Source organism: Salmo salar, chromosome 29 (assembly GCF_965601325.2).
Source record: "Salmo salar chromosome 29, fSalSal1, whole genome shotgun sequence".
In the NCBI taxonomy this organism is placed as follows: Eukaryota; Metazoa; Chordata; class Actinopteri; order Salmoniformes; family Salmonidae; genus Salmo; species Salmo salar.
In genome coordinates, this window is record NC_138319.1 from 39,285,502 (window position 1) to 39,306,949 (window position 21,448).

Consider the following 21,448-nt stretch of genomic DNA (forward strand, 5'->3'; position numbering starts at 1 on the left):
TGCCAGGACAACAACCTTTCCAGCAACGTGATCAAGATAAAGGAGATGATCGTGGTCTACAGGAAAAGGAGGGCCGAACAGGCCCCCATTAACGTCAACTGGGATGTAGTGGAGCGGGTCGAGAGTTTCAAGTTCCTTGGTGTCCACAGCATCAACAAACTATCATGGTCCAAATACACCAAGACAGTCGTAAAGAGGGCACGACAAAACCTATTCCCCCTCAGGAGACTGAGAAGATTTTTTCATGGGTTCCCAGATCCTCAAAGTTATACAGCTGCACCAGAGAGCATCCTGACCGGTTGCATCACCGCCTGGTATGGCAACTGCTCGGCATCTGACCGTAAGGCGCTACAGAGGGTAATGAGTACGGCCCAGTACATCACTGGGGCCAAGCTTCCTGCCATCCAGGACCTCTATAATAGGCAGTGTCAGAGGAAGGCCCTAAAAATTGTCAAAGACCCCAGCCACCCCAGTCATAGACTGTTCTCTCTACTACCGCATGGCGGTGTCAGAGGAAAGCCCATAAAACTGTCAGAGACTCCAATCACCCAAGTCATGGGTGCTACCGCACGGCAAGCGGTACCGGAGCGCCAAGTCTAGGACCAAAAGGCTCCTTATTAACAGCTTCTACCCCCAAGCCATAAGACCGCTGAACAATTAATCAAATGGCCACCGGACTATTTACATTGACCCCCCCCCCCCTCCATTTGTTTTGTACACTGCTGCTACTCACTGTTTATTATCTATGTATAGTCACTTCACCCCCACCTACATGTACAGATTACCTCTAGCCTGTACCCCCAGCACACTGACTCGGTACCGGTACCCCCTGAATATAGCCTCCACACTGACTCTGTACCAGTACCCCCTGAATATAGCCTCCACACTGACTCGGTACGGGCCCCCGGCCTCCACCGCCGGCCGGTCCCCGTATATAGCCTCCCACGACTCGGACGGTCCCCGTGCCCCCCTGACCGGTACCGGCCCCCGTGCCCCCTGACCGGTACGGTACCCCGCCTCCACACTGCTCGGACCCGTCCCCCCGAGTACCGGTACCCCTGTATATAGCCTCCACACTGACTCGGTACCGGTACCCCCTGTATATAGCCTCCACACTGACTCTGTACCAGTACCCCATGAATATCGCCTTGTTATTTTTATGTTATTGTGTTACTTTTTATTATTACTTTTTACATTAATTTGTTTGTTAAATATTTTCTTAACACTTCTTCAACTGCACTGTTGTTTAAGGGCATGTAAGTAAGCTTTTCACGGTAAGGTCTACACTTGTTGTATTCGGAGCGTGTGACAAATAAAGTTTGATTTGATTTGTTTAAGGTACCATTTGGGACTGTTGGTGGTATTGAGTGGGTCTTCTGTTCTGGACTCAGGGGTTTATATAACCTACTGTTGGTGGTATTGTTCTATCCCCTGGATTCATCTTAAATGTAAACTCAGTGATATGACAGTTGAAGTCGGAAGTTTACATACACTTAGGTTGGAGTCATTGAAAACTTGTTTTTCAACCACTCCACACATTTCTTGTAAACAAACTATAGTTTTGGCAAGTCAGTTAGGACATCTACTTTGTGCATGACACAGGTAATTTTTCCAACAATTGTTTACAGACAGATTATTTCACTTATAATTCACTGTATCACAATTCCAGTGGGTCAGAAGTTTACATACACTAAGTTCACTGTGCCTTTAAACAGCTTGGAAAATTCCAGAAAATGATGTCATGGCTTTAGAAGCTTCTGATAGGCTGATTGATGTCATTTGAGTTAATTGGAGGTGTACCTGTATATACATGAAGGGACCACGTTCATCTGTACAACCAACAGTACGCAAGTATAGACACCATGGGACCACACAGCCGTCATACCGCTCAGGAAGGAGACACATTCTGTCTCCTAGAGATGAACGTACTTTGGTGTGAAAAGTGCAAATCAATCCCAGAACAACAGCAAAGGACCTTGTGAAGATGCTGGAGGAAACAGGTACAAAAGTATCTATATCCACAGTAAAACAAGTCCTATATCGACATAACCTGAAAGGCCGCTCAGCAAGGAAGAAGCCACTGCTCCAAAACCACCATAAAAAAAGCCAGACTACGGTTTGCAACTGCACATGGGGACAATGATCATACTTTTTGGAGAAATGTCCCAAGTTAAACAATTTAAAGGCAATGCTACCAAATACTAATTGAGTTTATATGTAAACTTCTGACCCACTGGGAATGTGATGAAAGAAATAAAAGCTGAAATAAATCATTCTCTCTACTATTATTCTGACATTTCACATTCTTAAAACAAAGTGGTGATCCTAACTGACCTAAGACAGGTAATTGTTACTATGATTAAATGTCATGAATTGTAGAAAAACTGAGTTTAAATGAATTTGGCTAAGGTGTATGTAAAATTCCGACTTCAACTGCGCATGCAGAAAGTAAACCGCATAGTGGGTCAATTTCCACAACAACTAAGAGCGTTGAAGCGCGAAGCTCAACTTTTCCGCTGTTTTGGTGCCCTGGCTTCCGCACGTGAAGAGAACCCATGCACCTGTACAGATTTGTGGCTGTGTTAGAGCGAAGTGTTGCATATCGCTCATCATAATATCTGCTGGTGCTGCTCTTCACTTAGCTGAGTCTACCTTTAAAGCTCTGTTTAAGCCAGACCATGAGTCACTCACAGTACAGGTTATAGAAGGAATTGTACTTTATGCTTGTGGGTCTTTATATTTCCAGAGTTGCCACTTTGAGTGTGACTAAGACTGGGATTCAATCCGATTAAGGTCATTTCCAATTGAGCTGACATATGCAGAGTTTACTATGAATGCGATCTCCACAAACGCAATAATCTTGCCTTTAAAAACTGCATTGTCTACAACCAGCGATCGGATTGAATCCCGGGCTTTTGTTAACATGCCGCTTCAATGCAAATGTGTATTGTTGAGGAAATTGCTGTTGTGATTATGTTATTACTACCAGTAACCAGCAGAGGGAGCTGTTTATCCTGCTGTGGACAAACACAGTTTGAAAACTTGTACAGTAGATTAACATTTTTGCAAAACTATTTATAACCTCTAGTTAACTTATCAATAGCTTCTAACTATCAATAACTAAAACACACAAAGCTTAAAACCATCAAACTAAATGTTTGATAAAAATGAGAAGAAAAAAAAAACATTGTTAAATGTCTTTCATCGTTTTATTTAATTTCTTATACAGTGTGTTTTATTTCTGCAATATTAAGAGTGACAATACGAGAGCAGCATTGTGTATAGTAAATTAGTTCAATCTATCATTGTGAAATGTCATGTGGTTGTCTCTCCATGGAAAAGTTACTCAAATGTTCTTATAACAATAGTTTAAACAATTAAATAAAGATGCATAACATTGATTGTGTGTTGTTTTGGTGTGGATATGACTTACTGGGTCGAAAATGTCACCCTATTCCCTACTGTTGACCAGAGCCCTATAGAGTACCAGTCACCCTATTCCCTACTGTTGACCAGAGCCCTATGGAGTACCAGTCACCCTATTCCCTACTGTTGACCAGAGCCCTATAGAGTACCAGTCACCCTATTCCCTACTGTTGACCAGAGACCTATAGAGTACCAGTCACCCTATTCCCTACTGTTGACCAGAGCCCTATGGAGTACCAGTCACCCTATTCCCTACTGTTGACCAGAGCCCTATAGAGTACCAGTCACCCTATTCCCTACTGTTGACCAGAGCCCTATGGAGTACCAGTCACCCTATTCCCTACTGTTGACCAGAGCCCTATAGAGTACCAGTCACCCTATTCCCTACTGTTGACCAGAGCCCTATGGAGTACCAGTCACCCTATTCCCTACTGTTGACCAGAGCCCTATAGAGTACCAGTCACCCTATTCCCTACTGTTGACCAGAGCCCTATGGAGTACCAGTCACCCTATTCCCTACTGTTGACCAGAGCCCTATAGAGTACCAGTCACCCTATTCCCTACCGTTGACCAGAGCCCTATAGAGTACCAGTCACCCTATTCCCTACCGTTGACCAGAGCCCTATGGAGTACCAGTCACCCTATTCCCTACTGTTGACCAGAGCCCTATAGAGTACCAGTCACCCTATTCCCTACCGTTGACCAGAGCCCTATGGAGTACCAGTCACCCTATTCCCTACTGTTGACCAGAGCCCTATGGAGTACCAGTCACCCTATTCCCTACTGTTGACCAGAGCCCTATAGAGTACCAGTCACCCTATTCCCTACTGTTGACCAGAGCCCTATGGAGTACCAGTCACCCTATTCCCTACCGTTGACCAGAGCCCTATGGAGTACCAGTCACCCTATTCCCTACTGTTGACCAGAGCCCTATGGAGTACCAGTCACCCTATTCCCTACTGTTGACCAGAGCCCTATAGAGTACCAGTCACCCTATTCCCTACTGTTGACCAGAGCCCTATAGAGTACCAGTCACCCTATTCCCTACTGTTGACCAGAGCCCTATGGAGTACCAGTCACCCTATTCCCTACTGTTGACCAGAGCCCTATGGAGTACCAGTCACCCTATTCCCTACTGTTGACCAGAGCCCTATAGAGTACCAGTCACCCTATTCCCTACTGTTGACCAGAGCCCTATAGAGTACCAGTCACCCTATTCCCTACTGTTGACCAGAGCCCTATAGAGTACCAGTCACCCTATTCCCTACTGTTGACCAGAGCCCTATGGAGTACCAGTCACCCTATTCCCTACTGTTGACCAGAGCCCTATGGAGTACCAGTCACCCTATTCCCGAGTGTTGACCAGAGCCCTATAGAGTACCAGTCACCCTATTCCCTACTGTTGACCAGAGCCCTATAGAGTACCAGTCACCCTATTCCCTACTGTTGACCAGAGCCCTATAGAGTACCAGTCACCCTATTCCCTACTGTTGACCAGAGCCCTATAGAGTACCAGTCACCCTTTTCCCTACCGTTGACCAGAGCCCTATGGAGTACCAGTCACCCTATTCCCTACTGTTGACCAGAGCCCTATAGAGTACCAGTCACCCTATTCCCTACTGTTGACCAGAGACCTATAGAGTACCAGTCACCCTATTCCCTACTGTTGACCAGAGCCCTATAGAGTACCAGTCACCCTATTCCCTACTGTTGACCAGAGCCCTATAGAGTACCAGTCACCCTATTCCCTACTGTTGACCAGAGCCCTATGGAGTACCAGTCACCCTATTCCCTACTGTTTACCAGAGCCCTATAGAGTACCAGTCACCCTATTCCCTACTGTTGACCAGAGCCCTATGGAGTACCAGTCACCCTATTCCCTACTGTTGACCAGAGCCCTATAGAGTACCAGTCACCCTATTCCCTACTGTTGACCAGAGCCCTATAGAGTACCAGTCACCCTATTCCCTACTGTTGACCAGAGCCCTATAGAGTACCAGTCACCCTATTCCCTACTGTTGACCAGAGCCCTATGGAGTACCAGTCACCCTATTCCCTACTGTTGACCAGAGCCCTATGGAGTACCAGTCACCCTATTCCCGACTGTTGACCAGAGCCCTATAGAGTACCAGTCACCCTATTCCCTACTGTTGACCAGAGCCCTATAGAGTACCAGTCACCCTATTCCCTACTGTTGACCAGAGACCTATAGAGTACCAGTCACCCTATTCCCTACTGTTGACCAGAGCCCTATGGAGTACCAGTCACCCTATTCCCGACTGTTGACCAGAGCCCTATGGAGTACCAGTCACCCTATTCCCTACTGTTGACCAGAGACCTATAGAGTACCAGTCACCCTATTCCCTACTGTTGACCAGAGCCCTATGGAGTACCAGTCACCCTATTCCCGACTGTTGACCAGAGCCCTATAGAGTACCAGTCATAACACTCATAAACCCTAGCATCAAAAATGGATTCAATCACTTTTTCCCACATTAATTTTTCCCATAGGGGATTTTAGAAGCCCTTAAAACAGGGGCTGTGTTTCGTGTAGGCCTTACCCTGGCGTGACATTTTGATAACCATGTAAGTCTCTCTAGGCCAAGGATACTGTTTGACTGTTCTAAAGCAGTGCACTATATAGAGAATAGGGTGCAAGTAGGACCGCAAGTAAGACTTCCTGTGTGTTTATATGAAAATGAAGCTGTGGACGTGAGGACAGGAGCAGTATGCTGTTCTCTGGACCTTCTTCCATGTTCCTCGACAGCGAGAGTTCCCCACAGCCTGCCAATGGAGCAGCTCCTCACTGCAAAACACACAGGTCATAGGTTTAGTATGGCTCACAGCCAGCCAATGGAGCAGCTCCTCACTGGAAAACACACAGGTGATAGGTTAGTACGGCTCACAGCCAGCCAATGGAGCAGCTCCTCACAGGTCATAGGTTAGTATGGCTCACAGCCAGCCAATGGAGCAGCTCCTCACTGGAAAACACACAGGTGATAGGTTAGTACGGCTCACAGCCAGCCAATGGAGCAGCTCCTCACAGGTCATAGGTTAGTATGGCTCACAGCCAGCCAATGGAGCAGCTCCTCACAGGTCATAGGTTAGTACGGCTGACAATAGACACTAGTCCACTAAGAACACCTGTTTTCATTTTCCTTAAGAGAATATTTCTCTACAGTCGTTCACTACTTCCGACAAAACCAATAGTACTGTATTGGTGGAGGCAGTCCATGATACACAGGGTTAAAGGAAAAGACCTGGAGATACCAGGTGAAATACATAGATACATACAGAAATACATACAGAAAATGTACAAATACATGTTCTGAAAGGTCATTCTAACAGGAGTGGCGAGGGGTCAAATCTATAGCAGCGCAAAGATCACACTGACGACAACACAACTGCTGTGTGTGAAAACATTTTTCACCTTTCAGTTTGAAAAAAAAACCCTCAGACATTTATCCTATCCTGACTATAGACTAGTCTTCATCCATGCAACTGTTTTGCTAAGCTTGTATGAATGTAACCATAAACTAAGAATACAGTACTGTAATATAGTCTACACATTGAATAATATACCTGTATGACCAATCACCTAGTGTCATTTCCAGGGGCTTGGACATCATAGCCCAACTACAGAATCTGCACTAGATAGCTGCGCTGGTTCGAACAGGGCTTACATAACTTTCTTTATAATACCAAACGTCTTTAAAATGATCCGTCCGTGACTCCGTACCTGTTGGATTCTTGTCCGTCTCCCTGGCAGCTGCCGCTATGGTTACGCATGGCGGGGTGTTGGCACGCCACACACACCGTGTAGCCCTCCCGTAGGTACTGCATCCAGTGGGTGTGTGGCCTGTTCTCCACCGAACACTGGGTAGTCAGAGACTCCATCTGATACTCCATACAGAACCTGACGGAGGAGGGTTCTGAAATATCATACGTACCATTCCACACAGTGTACATCCTAAATGCCACCCTATTCCCTATATAGTGCACTACGTTAGACCAGAGCCCTATGGCACCCTATTCCCTATATAGTGCCCTACGTTAGACCAGAGCCCTATGGCACCCTATTCCCTATATATAGTGCACTACGTTAGACCAGAGCCCTATGGCACCCTATTCCCTATATATAGTGCACTACTTTTGAGCAAGGCCTATAGGGAGCCATTTTTAGATGCAACAAAAGTAATTGGATTGAATAATTACAGGGGTGCAGGAGGGAGCTGGGACTTTACATTTCAGACTCTGTGTGTGTGTGTGTGTGTGTGTGTGCGTGTGCGTGTGTGTGTGCGTGTGTGCGCACGTGCGATCTAGATATCCTGGTGAGAAAACACTTCATTTGGGCTGTAGAAAATCCCTAGTTGTTTTTTGCTGTGATGATGGCGTGATGCCATAAATTTAAAAAAAGACTCATATTTCAAACCAGAATGATTGTTGAAATCTTATGAACTAAAGAGGTACGTACCACAGGTCCCCTTGAACTAAAGAGGTACAGTGCATTCGGAAAGTATTCATATACCTTGTGACTTATTCCACATTTTGTTGTGTTACAGCTGGAATTCAAGATGGGCAAAAAAAATTACAATTATAAACTAATCTACACACGATAAACCATAATGACAAAGTGTAACATGTTTTTAGAAATGTTTGCACATTTATAAAAAATTATATTCAGAAATATCTAATTTACATAAGTATTCACACCCCTGAGTCAATACTTTGCAGGAGCACCTTTGGCAGCGATTACAGCTGTGAGTGTTTCTGGGTAAGTCTCTAAGAGCTGTGAGTCTTTCTGGGTAGGTCTCTAAGAGCTGTGATTCTTTCTGGGTAAGTCTCTAATATCTCTGAGTCTTTCTGGGTTAGTCTCTAGGAGCTGTGAGTCTGTCTGGGTAAGTCTCTAAAATCTGTGGGTCTTTCAGGGTGAGTCTCTAAGAGCTGTGAGTCTTTTTGGGTAAGTCTCTAATATATGTGAGTCTTTCTGTGGGAGTCTCTAAGAGCTGTGAGTCTTTCTGGGTAACTCTCTAATATCTGTGAGTATTTCTGGGTAAGTGTCTAAGAGTTGTGAGTCTTTCTGGGTAAGTTTCTAAGAGCTGTGAGTCTTTTTTGGTAAGTCTCTAAGATATGTGAGTCTTTCTGTGTAAGTCTCTAAGAGCTGTGAGTCTTTCTGGGTAGGTCTCTAATATATGTGAGTGTTTCATGGTAAGTTGCTAAGAGCTGTGAGTCTTTCTGGGTAAGTCTCTAAGAGCTGTGAGTCTTTCTGGGTAGGTCTCTAAGAGCTGTGAGTCTTTCTGGGTAGGTTTCTAATAGCGTTCCATACCTGGTTTCTACAATATTTGCCCATTTATTGTTTTCTAAATTCTTCAAACTCTGTCATATTGGTTGTTGATCATTGCTTGACAACCATTTTCAGGTCTTGCCGTAGATTTAAGTCAAAACTGTAACTCAGACACTCAGGAACATTCACTGCCTTCTTGGTAAGCAACCCCAGAGTATATTTGGCCTTGTCTTTAAGGTTATTGTCCTGCTGAAAGGAAAATGTATCTCCCAGTGTCTGGTGGAAAGCAGACTGAACCTGTCACGACTCCTGCCGAGGGTGACTCCTCTCCCTGTTCGGGTGGCGCTCGGCGGTCGTCGTCACTGGCCTACTAGCTGCCACCGATCCCTTTTTCCTTTTCTGTTGGTTTTGTCTTTATTGGTTTCACCTGTGTCTCATTAGTGTTTAGTTGGGTATTTAAGCCCGTTTCCCCACCTGTTCTGTGTGCGGGCTTGTTTCTGTCGTTCACTGTTTTTCGTGTAGTGGTACGTGTTTTTGGATCCTTGTGTTTTTTGATTACACCCTGTTGTTGTTCTTGGGTCTATATTCTTTTGACGGTGCATTCATTAAAGCCCGATAGCAAACAGTCTTGTTTCCTGCGCCTGACTCCACGCCCACTACATCAAGCGTTACAGAAGCCCGCACCTTCAAGTATGGAGTCAGCAGGAGCAGCCGCCACCCCTCTCCCCTCTATGGAGGAACGGGTCCTCCACCACACCACCGTACTCCATCAAATCGGGTCAGCGATGGACCAAATGATGGAGAGGATGGACCGATGGGAGAGGAGTGGTCTCCTCTCTTCGCCTCCGACTCACCAGATGAGTCTACCTACTCCGCTCCCTCCTACGTCTGGTTCTGGAGCATTACGTCTTGCGCTCCCGAGGGAGTATGATGGAGCAGCAGCGGGGTGCCAGGGGTTTCTGCTTCAGATTGACTTATACCTGGCTACTGTGAGGCCAACTCCCTCGGGAGAGGAGAGTGTCAGCCTCCTCGTCTCCTGCCTGACGGGGCGAGCGTTGGAATGGACCAACGCTGTCTGGAACAGCCCCAACTCAGCGAGAGAGAACTACCCTGGGCCGTATTCGATCCCCCTCCAGAAGGCCGGGCGGCGGGTGAGCGACTGTTTCATCTCAGGCAGGAGACGAGGAGCGCGCAAGACTTCGCTCTGGAGTTCCGGACCTTGGCTGCGGGGGCCGGGTGGAACGACAGGGCCCTAATAGATCATTACCGGTGCAGCCTCCGGGAGGACGTCCGCAGGGAGCTAGCGTGTCGGGACACTACACTCTCCCTGGATGAACTGATTGACATGTCAATCCGACTGGACAATCTGCTGGCTGCCCGCGGGCGTTCAGAAAGGGTCCTGTCAGTTCCACCTCCTAGCCCTCCCGCGCCCATTCCCATGGAGCTGGGAGGGGCTGCATCTCAGGGAACCGGAGGAGGGCGCTCCTCCTGCACCAATTGTGGTCGCCGAGGACACACAGTTGACCGGTGCTGGGGGGGTCCCTCTGGGAGTCGAGAAGGCAGGCAGAACACTCCTCATTCACCCCAGGTGAGTCAGCACCAAACTCACCCAGAACCCTGTGTTGGTCATATGTTTGTTTTAATTTTTTTTCTTGATTTTTTCCCTTGTTCCCAGCATAGGGCGCTAGTCGATTCAGGCGCAGCGGTGAACTTTATGGATCGCGGACTCGCCCTTAAGCTGGGAGTTCCACTAGTACCGTTAGATTCCGCCTTCCCCGTGCACTCCTTAGATAGCCGGCCATTAGGGTCAGGGCTGGTCAGGGAGACCACGGTGCCACTGGACATGGTAACACAGGGGAATCATAAGGAGCTAATTAGTTTCTTCCTTATCGATTCACCTGCGTTTCCAGTGGTGCTGGGGGTGCCTTGGCTGGCCAGTCACAATCCCAAGATTTTGTGGAAAAAGGGGGTTCTCCAGGGGTGGTCAGAGGAGTGTTCGGGTAGGAGTCTGGGAGTTTCCATCGGTGCCATGACGGTGGAGAGTCCAGACCAGGTTTCCACTGTGCGCATTCCCCCTGAGTATGCCGATTTGGCTCTCGCCTTCTGTAAGAAGAAGGCGACTAAATTACCACCCCATCGACAGGGGGATTGTGTGATAAACCTCCAGGTAAACGCTGCTCTTCCCAAGAGTCACGTGTACCCCTTGTCTCAGGAGGAGACGTTGGCTATGGAGACATATGTCACGGAATCTCTGAGACAGGGGTTCATTCGGCCCTCCATGTCACCCGTCTCCTCGAGTTTCTTTTTCGTGAAGAAAAAGGATGGAGGTCTGTGTCCGTGCATTGATTATAGAGGTCTCAATTCCATCACAGTTTGGTTTAGTTACCCACTACCTCTCATCGCTATGGCGGTGGAATCATTTCACGGAGCGCGTTTTTTCACGAAACTGGATCTCAGGAGCACGTATAATCTGGTGCGTATCCGGGGAGGAGACGAGTGGAAAACTGCATTCAGTACCACATCGGGCCACTATGAGTACCTCGTCATGCCGTATGGGTTAAAGAATGCTCCAGCCGTCTTTCAATCCTTTGTAGACGAGATTCTCAGGGACCTGCATGGGCAGGGCGTGATAGTGTATATCGATGACATCCTGATTTACTCCTCCACCCGCGCCGAGCATGTGTCCCTGGTGCCAAGGGTGCTTGGGAGATTGCTGGAGCATGACCTATACGTCAAGGCTGAGAAGTGTGAGTTCTCCAAATGAGCCGTCTCCTTCCTGGGTTATTGCATTTCCACCTCGGGGGTGGTGATGGAGTGTGACCGCGTTAAGGCCGTGCGTAATTGGCCGACTCCAGCCACGGTGAAGGAAGTGCAGCGGTTTTTGGGTTTTGCCAATTACTACCGGAGGTTTAGCCGGGATTTTGGCCAAGTGGCGGCTCCCATTATCTCACTGCTGAAGGGGGGGCCGGTGTGTTTGCGATGGTCGACAGAGGCGGACAGAGCTTTCACCCAGTTGAAGGCACTGTTCACTGATGCGCCTGTGTTGACGCACCCGGACCCTTCCTTACCATTCATAGTGGAGGTGGACGCGTCCGAGGCTGGGGTGGGTGCCGTGCTATCTCAGCGCTCGGGTACGCCACCGAAACTCCGCCCCTGTGCTTTCTTTTCTAGGAAGCTCAGTCCGGCAGAGCGTAACTATGATGTGGGGGACAGGGAGCTGTTGGCTGTGGTCAGGGCTCTGACCGTGTGGAGACACTGGCTTGAGGGGGCTAGACACCCTTTTATAGAGGTCTCTATTGAGGGATTTCCATCGCCTCCACCCGGATCGCCCTGCGCCTCGCCCTCCGGGTCGTCCCCGAGGCCGGTGTCGGCGCGCTGCGGGAGCCGCACGTCAGGGGGGGGTACTGTCACGACTCCTGCCGAGGGTGACTCCTCTCCCTGTTCCGGTGGCGCTCGGCGGTCGTCGTCACCGGCCTACTAGCTGCCACCGATCCCTTTTTCCTTTTCTGTTGGTTTTGTCTTTATTGGTTTCACCTGTGTCTCATTAGTGTTTAGTTGGGTATTTAAGCCCGTTTCCCCACCTGTTCTGTGTGCGGGCTTATTTCTATCGTTCACTGTTTTTCGTGTAGTGGTACGTGTTTTTGGATCCTTGTGTTTTTTGATTACACCCTGTTGTTGTTCTTGGGTCTATATTCTTTTGACGGTGCATTCATTAAAGCCCGATAGCAAACACTCTTGTTTCCTGCGCCTGACTCCATGCCCACTACATCAAGCGTTACAGAACCATGTTTTCCTCTAGGATTTTGTCTGTGCTTGGCCATTTATTTGTTATCCTATTTTATCCTTGTAAGCATACCCATAACATGATGCAGCCACCACTATATTTGAAAATATGGAGAGTGGTACTCAGTAATGTGATGTATTGGATTTGTCCCAAAAAGAACACTTCGTATTAAGGACAAAAATAATTATTGCTTTGCCACTTTTTCTTGCAGTATTACTTTAGTTTCTTGTTGCAAACAGGATGCATGTTTTGGAATATTTTTATTCTGTCGAAGCTTCCTTCTTTTCACTCTGTCAATTATGTTAGTATTGTGGAGTAACTACAATGTTGTTGATCCATCCTCAGGTTTCTCCATTCACAGCCGATAAACTTTAACCTGTTTTAAAGTCACCAGTATGTGAGTAGACGGGTGTAATAGAGCATTATACAACTTGCTATAAGCCTTCATAACTGTTCATTGCTCCTTAAAGAACAGTCGTAAAACATGTATAATGCAGCATACCCAGGGTACAGAGGTGCTCCGTAGATGTCATGCTTTGTTCTTCCTTTACCAAACTCCCTGGTGGTGATGAAAGCTGGACCTGGAGAGAAACCAACACAGTCCCCAGGTTAGAACCAGGACCTGGAGAGAGACCAAAACAGTCCCCAGGTTATAACCAGGACCTGGAGAGAAACCAAAACAGTCCCCAGGTTATAACCAGGACCTAGAGAGATAACAACACAGTCCCCAGGTTAAAACCAGGACTCTAGAGAGATAACAACACAGTCCCCAGGTTATAACCAGGACCTGGAGAGAGACCAACACAGTCCCCAGGTTAGAACCAGGACCTAGAGAGATAACAACACAGTCCCCAGGTTATAACCAGGACCTGGAGAGATAACAACACAGTCCCCAGGTTATAACCAGGACCTAGAGAGATAACAACACAGTCCCCAGGTTAGAACCAGGACCTGGAGAGACCAACACAGTCCCCAGTTTAAAACCAGGACCTGGAGAGATCCACAGTCCCCAGGTTAGAACCAGGACCTGGAGAGATAACCAACACAGTCCCCAGGTTAGAACCAGGACCTGGAGAGAATCCAACACAGTCCCCAGTTTAAAACCAGGACCTGGAGAGATAACAACACAGTCCCCAGGTTATAACCAGGACCTGAAGAGAAACCAACACAGTCCCCAGGTTAGAACCAGGACCTGGAGAGAGACCAACACAGTCCCCAGGTTATAACCAGGACCTGAAGAGAAACCAACACAGTCCCCAGTTTATAACCAGGACCTAGAGAGATAACAACACAGTCCCCAGGTTAAAACCAGGACCTGGAGAGATAACAACACAGTCCCCAGGTTAGAACCAGGACCTGGAGAGATAACAACACAGTCCCCAGGTTAGAACCAGGACCTAGAGAGATAACAACACAGTCCCCAGGTTAAAACCATGCAACAGTGTGACTCAGTTGGTTTAGTTTAGTGTGTGTGTGTACCTGTGTTCTGAGCGCAGATCTCTCCATGGTTTGACTGGTAGACCATGCAGCCTGCCTGCTCCTCCAAGCTGGGACATGGCTTTGCGTTGTTTCTGGGCTCCCGCTCAATGTGCCGCTGCCTACAATCCATTGATGATTCATTGATTATTGGGTTAAGAATAAAAACACAATTTGTAGTTTTTTAAAAAGCTTATTTTTTTTTAAAGTACAAATAAAATCAATACAGGAAGATAACACGAGTGTTAAGTACACTTAGTGTATCTAATGTGGTCTTCAGTGTAGGACAAAAGAACGGTTTACACAAGAAGCCTAATTCTGATCTTTCGCTACTAATTAGTCTTTTGACAAATCAGATATTTTCCCATTAATTTGGCTGCCAACAGGACTAATAAATAAAACACAGGACTCACCGGACCCTCATGGACCGCTGGCAGGACTGGGCACAGCCACTCCAGTGACTCCATTCAGTCACCACACACGACTGGGCTGGACGAGAGACAACAGTGTCATTATTTGCGTTGAGTATCTTCACAAACACCTATAAAGACGACGCGTGACATAACAGCTATATAGAGTCTCATTAACGCTTCGTTAATAGTACATTCACAGCATTGCTACATAACACTGTCCTTGATACACATGTATCTTTAAAAGACCATTCAGGGAATCATTACCTAATATTCATACACTTGCCATGTCCTTCACTCCTGGTGGATGTACATGCTTTTGTTCATGCCCAGGATAAACGCACCTACCAAATCATCAAGGCTTTGATTTAGCTGAATCAGATTAGTTAGTGCTGGGTTGGAACTAAAGCCTGCACGCCCTGTGAATCCTCAGTACCAGGAGTGAAAACTCCTGAGGCTTTGTTAGTTTGACGACCGAAGTTCTGTAAGACTGAAGACTGAACAAGTCAAGGGTGTGTACAGTTTGCTCAGCTGACTGCTCAATATTCTAGAAATATTCACCCTATTCCCTATAAAGTGCACTAATTTTGACCAGAGCCCTACAACAATAAGGTGCCATTTGGGACACATACTTGGATTTGAAGGATTAGTGTTTCTGTACAGCGTTTAGTGATCTGAATGTAACTGTAAAGCTGAATGAATTGGATACAGCCACTGACCCATTTAATCCTGTCATTCTCTTTTCAATGCTCTCCTCACGCTCTCTGAGTACCTGGTCTTTGATGTGTCTGGAATTAGGTACACTCTGCTTGGCTGACTCCTACAGGAAATACCACAGAGATCTTATTCAACTCTATATGTAGTACACTACATTGTAAATAAGGTGATATTCGGGATACAGATAATGATTAATGGAAGTGCATTCCTGACATATTTGTCCATAATTCCATCCTGTCCGCGAATTCATACAAAGTAAATGAGTTACGATTGAAACTAGGCATCATAGTTTATATCAGATCAGTCAGAAACCAGTCTAATTGGAATGAACGGCCAGAAGAGGCTTAATTCAAAGTAAAAAAAATGGTTTTGTCAACTTAAAATAATATCATATAATTATAACTGCAGTTTATATGGGTTTTATACACATTTTCTGTATAAATACCCTCTAAAATATATGTAAGCAGACCATAAATGTCTACATTTTTGTTTTCTTGGAAGGCTGTGTGTGCTATTGTAACCCTAAATATTAAACTAATTATCCAACACCTTCTCCGAAAGGGCCCCTTGGGATCGACGATAAAGAATCGGGTTACAATTGAGTTCTTTTTTTTGTAGTTGAATCCTTCCAAGTAGCAGCAGCACAAACTTTAGTAGCACATTAGGCTACATCTCCATCGCTTCACTTCTCTGTCACTCACACGTCTGAGTCTGGTTAGGGTATTTTCAGAATAATAGTCCCAACATAAAATCTCAATGACAATGCCATAATAAAAGTCTCAGATGCACATTTCATATTTATCAATATAAAATATATAAACTGAACAAAAATATAAACGCAACATGTAGCAATTTCAAAACATTTTACTGAGTTACAGTTTATATAAGGAAATCAGTCAATTTAAATTAATTCATTAGGCCCTAAACTATGGGTTTCATTCCTGGGAATACAGATATGCATCTGTTGGTCACAAACACCTTCAGAAAATAAAGGTAGGGTCGTGGATCAGAAAACCAGTCAGTATCTGGTCATACCACCATTTGCCTCATGCAGCACGACACATCTCCTTCACATAGAGTTGATCAGGTTGTTGATTGTGGCCTGTTGGAATGTTCTCCCACTCCTCTTCAATGGCTGTCTAAAGGTGAGAACTGGATCACGCTGTCGTACACATTGATCCAGAGCATCCCAAACATGCTCAGTGGGTGACATGTCTTGTGAGTATGAAACCGTGATTCATCTGTGAAGAGCACATATCAAAGGTGAACATTTTCCCACTCAAGTCGGTTACGGCGCCGAAATGGCAGTCAGGTCAAGACCCTGGTGAGGACGACGAGCACGCAGATGAGCTTCACCTGAGACGGTTTCTGACAGATTGTGCAGAAATTATTTGGTTGTGCAAACCCACAGTTTCATCAGCTGTCCGGGTGGCTCGTCTCAGACCATCCCGCAGGTGAAGAAGTCGGATGTGGATTTCCTGGGCTGGCGTGGTTACATGTGGTCTGCAGTTTTGAGGCCAGTTGGACGTACTGCCAAATTCTCTGAAATGACATTGGAGGCAGTTTATGGTAGAATGAACATTCAGTTTTCTGGCAACAGGTCTGGTGGACATTCCTGCAGTCAAAACTTGAGACATTGTGTTGTGTGACAAAACTGCACATTTGTTAGTGGCCTTTTATTGTTCCCCCAGCACAAGGTGCACCTGTGTAATGATCATGCTGTTCAATCAGCTTCTTGATATGCAACACCTGTCAGGTGGATGGATTATCTTGGCAAAGGAGAAATGCTCACTAACAGGGATGTAAACAGATTTGTGCACAACATTTGAGAGAAATAAGCTTTTTGTGTGTATGTAAAATAATCTTATATTTCAGCTCACAAAACACGTGACCAATACATGTTGTGTTTATATTTTTGCTCAGTAATATTTCTTATTCCAAAACCATGGCTACACTATTATATCATACAATATCAGTACATGTTGCTTTTACAACTTGCCTAAATCCTATCATCAACTGATTTCAGCCAGTGTATTGCTGTGGATGGACTGCATTGTTTGAATGGAATGTCGGCATATTGGCAGTTAATTAAAAAGAAAATGACAGAATCTTTCCTCTAAAACTGACTGGCTAGCGAGATAACAAAGATACAGTGCAGATAAATTCTTCAAATTCATTATTTTATACGATATATTATCACAGCTCTGGCAAACCATGTTTGACCAACTCCCTGACCAAAATGGCTGACCTTTATCCCATTATGAGAAGGTTAACGTCCATTTGAGGATTCTAATTCATAACTCTATGGTCCTAACACTTTGAAATGGCACCCTATTCCCTGTATAGTACACTACTTTTGACCAGGGCCCATAGTCCACTATACAGGATGCTATTTCAGACATTGCCATACTGTACTTATAGGTGAAGTAGAGTGAATGAACTAGAGAATGTGGGCCCATATAAACGGACAGTGCACAGTTAAGTGCACAGTTATGAACTTGAAAATGTATTAATAGGCACATTAGGCACATTTGGGCAGACTTGATACAACATTTTGAACAGAAATGCAATGGTTCATTGGATCACTCTAAAACATTGCACATACACAAAATCAAAATTGCGCCTAAACTGGAATTATTTGTATTATCTTGTACCAGATCTAATGTGTTATATTCTCCTATATTCATTTCACAATTAAAGAAGTGCAGATACATTTCTGAATATACAGTATGTTGTGTCTGAACAGTGTACATCTCTTCCAGGCCTACTGGATAGTTGGCCCTGGCCAAAAGTAGTGTACTAAATAGGGAATAGGGTGGCATTTGGGATGCAAACATTGACAGCACCAATGAGCAAGTACAGTTAATAGATTACCTATTTATTCACCAGTCTGTTTCTTTACCTAGGGTTAGGTTAGAACACGGGTTCTCAAATATAGGTACTGCAGATGGTCCGTGTAAATACAATTTTTTTTCTTGAAAAATTTTTTGTGTTTGTTTTGGGGGGGTGAAAAATCATTATTTTATTTATATCGCTAGCTGCAACAGAATAACTTTGTGGATAAAATGTTTATGTCTCTCTGTTCAGTATGAAGGAAGGTAGAGGTACAGTAACTTCATGAGCCAATGCTAACTAGCATTAGCGCAATGAATGAAAGTCTACAGGAACAGTTAGCATGCCAGCTGTTCCTGTTCATCAGACTAGGGAATTAGATAAATGGCTTCTTTGTCAAAATCTCAAAGTATTCCTTTAATATGGAGGAAATTACAATGTAGAATGTATTCATTGTTTCTCTGGCCAGATACTGTAGAATGTATCCATTGTTTCCCTGGCCAGATACTGTAGAATGTATCCATTGTTTCTCTGGCCAGATACTGTAGAATGTATCCATTGTTTCTCTGGCCAGATACTGTAGAATGTATCCATTGTTTCTCTGGACAGATACTGTAGAATGTATCCATTGTTTCCCTGGCCAGATACTGTAGAATGTATCCATTGTTTCCCTGGCCAGATACTGTAGAATGTATCCATTGTTTCTCTGGCAAGATACTGTAGAATGTATCCATTGTTTCTCTGGCCAGATACTGTAGAATGTATCCATTGTTTCTCTGGCCAGATACTGTAGAATGTATCCATTGTTTCGATGGCCAGATACTGTAGAAGGAATCCATTGTTTCTCTGGCCAGATACTGTAGAAGGAATCCATTGTTTTTCCCTGGCCAGATACTGTAGAATGTATCCATTGTTTCTCTGGCCAGATACTGTAGAATGTATCCATTGTTTCCCTGGCCAGATACTGTAGAATGTATCCATTGTTTCTCTGGCCAGATACTGTAGAATGTATCCATTGTTTCTCTGGCCAGATACTGTAGAATGTATCCATTGTTTCCCTGGCCAGATACTGTAGAATGAATCCATTGTTTCTCTGGCCAGATACTGTAGAAGGAATCCATTGTTTCCCTGGCCAGATACTGTAGAATGTATCCATTGATTCTCTGGCCAGATACTGTAGAATGTATCCATTGTTTCTCTGGCCAGATACTGTAGAATGTATCCATTGTTTCCCTGGCCAGATACTGTAGAAGGAATCCATTGTTTCCCTGGCCAGATACTGTAGAAGGAATCCATTGTTTCTCTGGCCAGATACTGTAGAAGGAATCCATTGTTTCCCCGGCCAGATACTGTAGAATGTATCCATTATTTCTCTCGCCAGATACTGTAGAATGTATTCATTGTTTCTCTGGCCAGATACTGTAGAAGGAATCCATTGTTTCTCTGGCCAGATACTGTAGAATGTATCCATTGTTTCTCTGGCCAGATACTGTAGAATGTATCCATTGTTTCTCTGGCCAGATACTGTAGAATGTATTCATTGTTTCTCTGGCCAGATACTGTAGAAGGAATCCATTGTTTCTCTGGCCAGATACTGTAGAATGTATCCATTGTTTCTCTGGCCAGATACTGTAGAATGTATTCATTGTTTCTCTGGCCAGATACTGTAGAAGGAATCCATTGTTTCTCTGGCCAGATACTGTAGAATGTATCCATTGTTTCTCTGGCCAGATACTGTAGAATGTATCCATTGTTTCTCTGGCCAGATACTGTACAATGTATTCATTGTTTCTCTGGCCAGATACTGTACAATGTATTCATTGTTTCTCTGGCCAGATACTGTAGAATGTATTCATTGTTTCTCTGGCCAGATACTGTAGAATGTATCCATTGTTTCTCTGGCCAGATACTGTAGAATGTATCCATTGTTTCTCTGGCCAGATACTGTAGAATGTATCCATTGTTTCTCTGGCCAGATACTGTACAATGTATTCATTGTTTCTCTGGCCAGATACTGTACAATGTATTCATTGTTTCTCTGGCCAGATACTGTAGAATGTATTCATTGTTTCTCTGGCCAGATACTGTAGAATGTATCCATTGTTTCTCTGGCCAGATACTGTAGAATGTATCCATTGTTTCTCTGGCCAGATACTGTAGAATGTATCCATTGTTTCCCCGGCCAGATACTGTAAAATGCATGTTAAATGGCAATATTTTCCATATACTATATGGTCCACTAATTCAAATGGCATCCTAACAAAATTTGGAAAAATCAAGGGGTATGAATACTTCACTGTATATACCGTTTCCAGTCTTACATAATAACATAGACTGCACACAATTCTTCATCATCATTACACTATTGTGGCGCAAGGTAGCCTAGTGCTTAGAGCGTTGGGCTAGTAACTGAAAGGTTGCTGGATTGAATCCCAGAGCTGACAAGGTAAAAATATGTCGTTCTGCTCCTGAACAAGGCAGTTAACCCACTGTTCCCCGGTAAGCCGTCATTGTAAATAAGAATTTGTTCTTAACTGACTTGCCTAGTTAAATAAAGGTCAAATATAGTGCTATGGACCCTGGTCAAAAGTAGTGCACTACATAAGGAATAGGGTAACATTCGGGGAAATCCATGACAACCGTGACAGCCGTTACTGTAGTGACTCCACCCATCCTCCTTACCTGGGCACTCGGCGGGGTAGTCATAGCAACAGTCTTTGGTCCTGAGGCAGCCCTCGTCGCAGTAGCAGGTGCCGTACACACGGTCCATCCTCCAGTCTGCCGTTGCACAGGTGATATCTGAACCCCGGCAGCACTTCCCAGCGCACCCCCCTTCCACCTCCACGTGGTACGATCCCAGCACGGCAGCTACCAGCAACAACACATAATCCACGGATGACGCCATCGTCGGGGACAAAAAGTTGGGACCTCCAAGGATTCCACAAGAGGCTGAAATTGTCTCTCCAAAATAACAATGTATGTGTGTTGTCTCCGCGTCCTTTCTACTGTGTGTGTGTGTGTGTGTGTGTGTGTGTGTGGTGTGTGTGTGTGTGTGTGTGTGTGTGTGTGTGTGTGTGTGTGTGTGTGTGTGTGTGTGTGTGTGTGTGTGTGTGTGTGTGTGTGTGTCTACAGTCTCTGTGTGTGTGTGTGTGTGTCGTCTCTGTGTCTACAGTCTCTCTCTCTGTGTGTGTGCGTGTTTTAGAGCCTGTGTGTGTATGTGTGTCGTATACTCAGTGTGTTTTCAGATCTCCCATACTGTCAGAGTAAGAAGGACAGGGACAAACTTCAATCAAGCAGGAAACAGTACACATACTCCCTACCCCAGCTCAGATTAGCTACAACACTTGTCCAGCCAAGCCCAGTCCAGCCTCTGCCCCGTCGTGACCTGAAATTCCTGGGTCCACACAGCCCTTCTGTTTACCAGCAGGTTGAGCTGAAGAAAAGCTTCATTCCACAAACACACTCAGCTCCACTGTTCACACAAAGATCAGTCACTCCGGCAGTGTGTCTGTCCGTCAG

General features: G+C 45.3%; 1 protein-coding gene across 2 annotated transcripts; it reads right to left on the reverse strand.

Annotated features, from left to right (window-relative positions):
- Positions 1-3,183: 3,183 nt before the first annotated feature.
- sbspon (somatomedin B and thrombospondin type 1 domain containing) lies at positions 3,184-20,985 on the reverse strand. 2 transcript variants are annotated; one of them, XM_014181820.3, is made up of 6 exons: positions 20,612-20,982; positions 14,384-14,459; positions 13,974-14,092; positions 12,997-13,075; positions 7,166-7,342; positions 3,184-6,232 (listed from the first exon to the last, which is right to left on the reverse strand). In XM_014181820.3, exons 1-6 carry the CDS (start codon positions 20,832-20,834, stop codon positions 6,115-6,117), a joined length of 792 nt encoding a protein of 263 aa, XP_014037295.3. In that variant the 5' UTR covers positions 20,835-20,982; the 3' UTR covers positions 3,184-6,114. The 2 variants fall into 2 exon arrangements, with proteins under 2 accessions (XP_014037295.3, XP_082826952.1); XM_082970826.1 differs by lacking the exon at positions 3,184-6,232 and adding an exon at positions 6,249-6,407 and having other exon boundaries at positions 20,612-20,985.
- Positions 20,986-21,448: the final 463 nt, after the last annotated feature.

What these genes read in the sequence shown, in the direction of transcription:
- sbspon (XM_014181820.3), bottom strand. Translation starts at nt 20,834, where the DNA reads ATGGCGTCATCCGTGGATTATGTGTTGTTGCTGGTAGCTGCCGTGCTG. An exon ending in CAGCGGTCCATGAGGGTCCG is followed by an intron (nt 14,093 to 14,383) that starts GTGAGTCCTGTG and finishes AATGGATTGTAG; the next exon opens with GCAGCGGCACATTGAGCGGG. An exon ending in GGAGCACCTCTGTACCCTGG is followed by an intron (nt 7,343 to 12,996) that starts GTATGCTGCATT and finishes CTCCTCCGTCAG; the next exon opens with GTTCTGTATGGAGTATCAGA.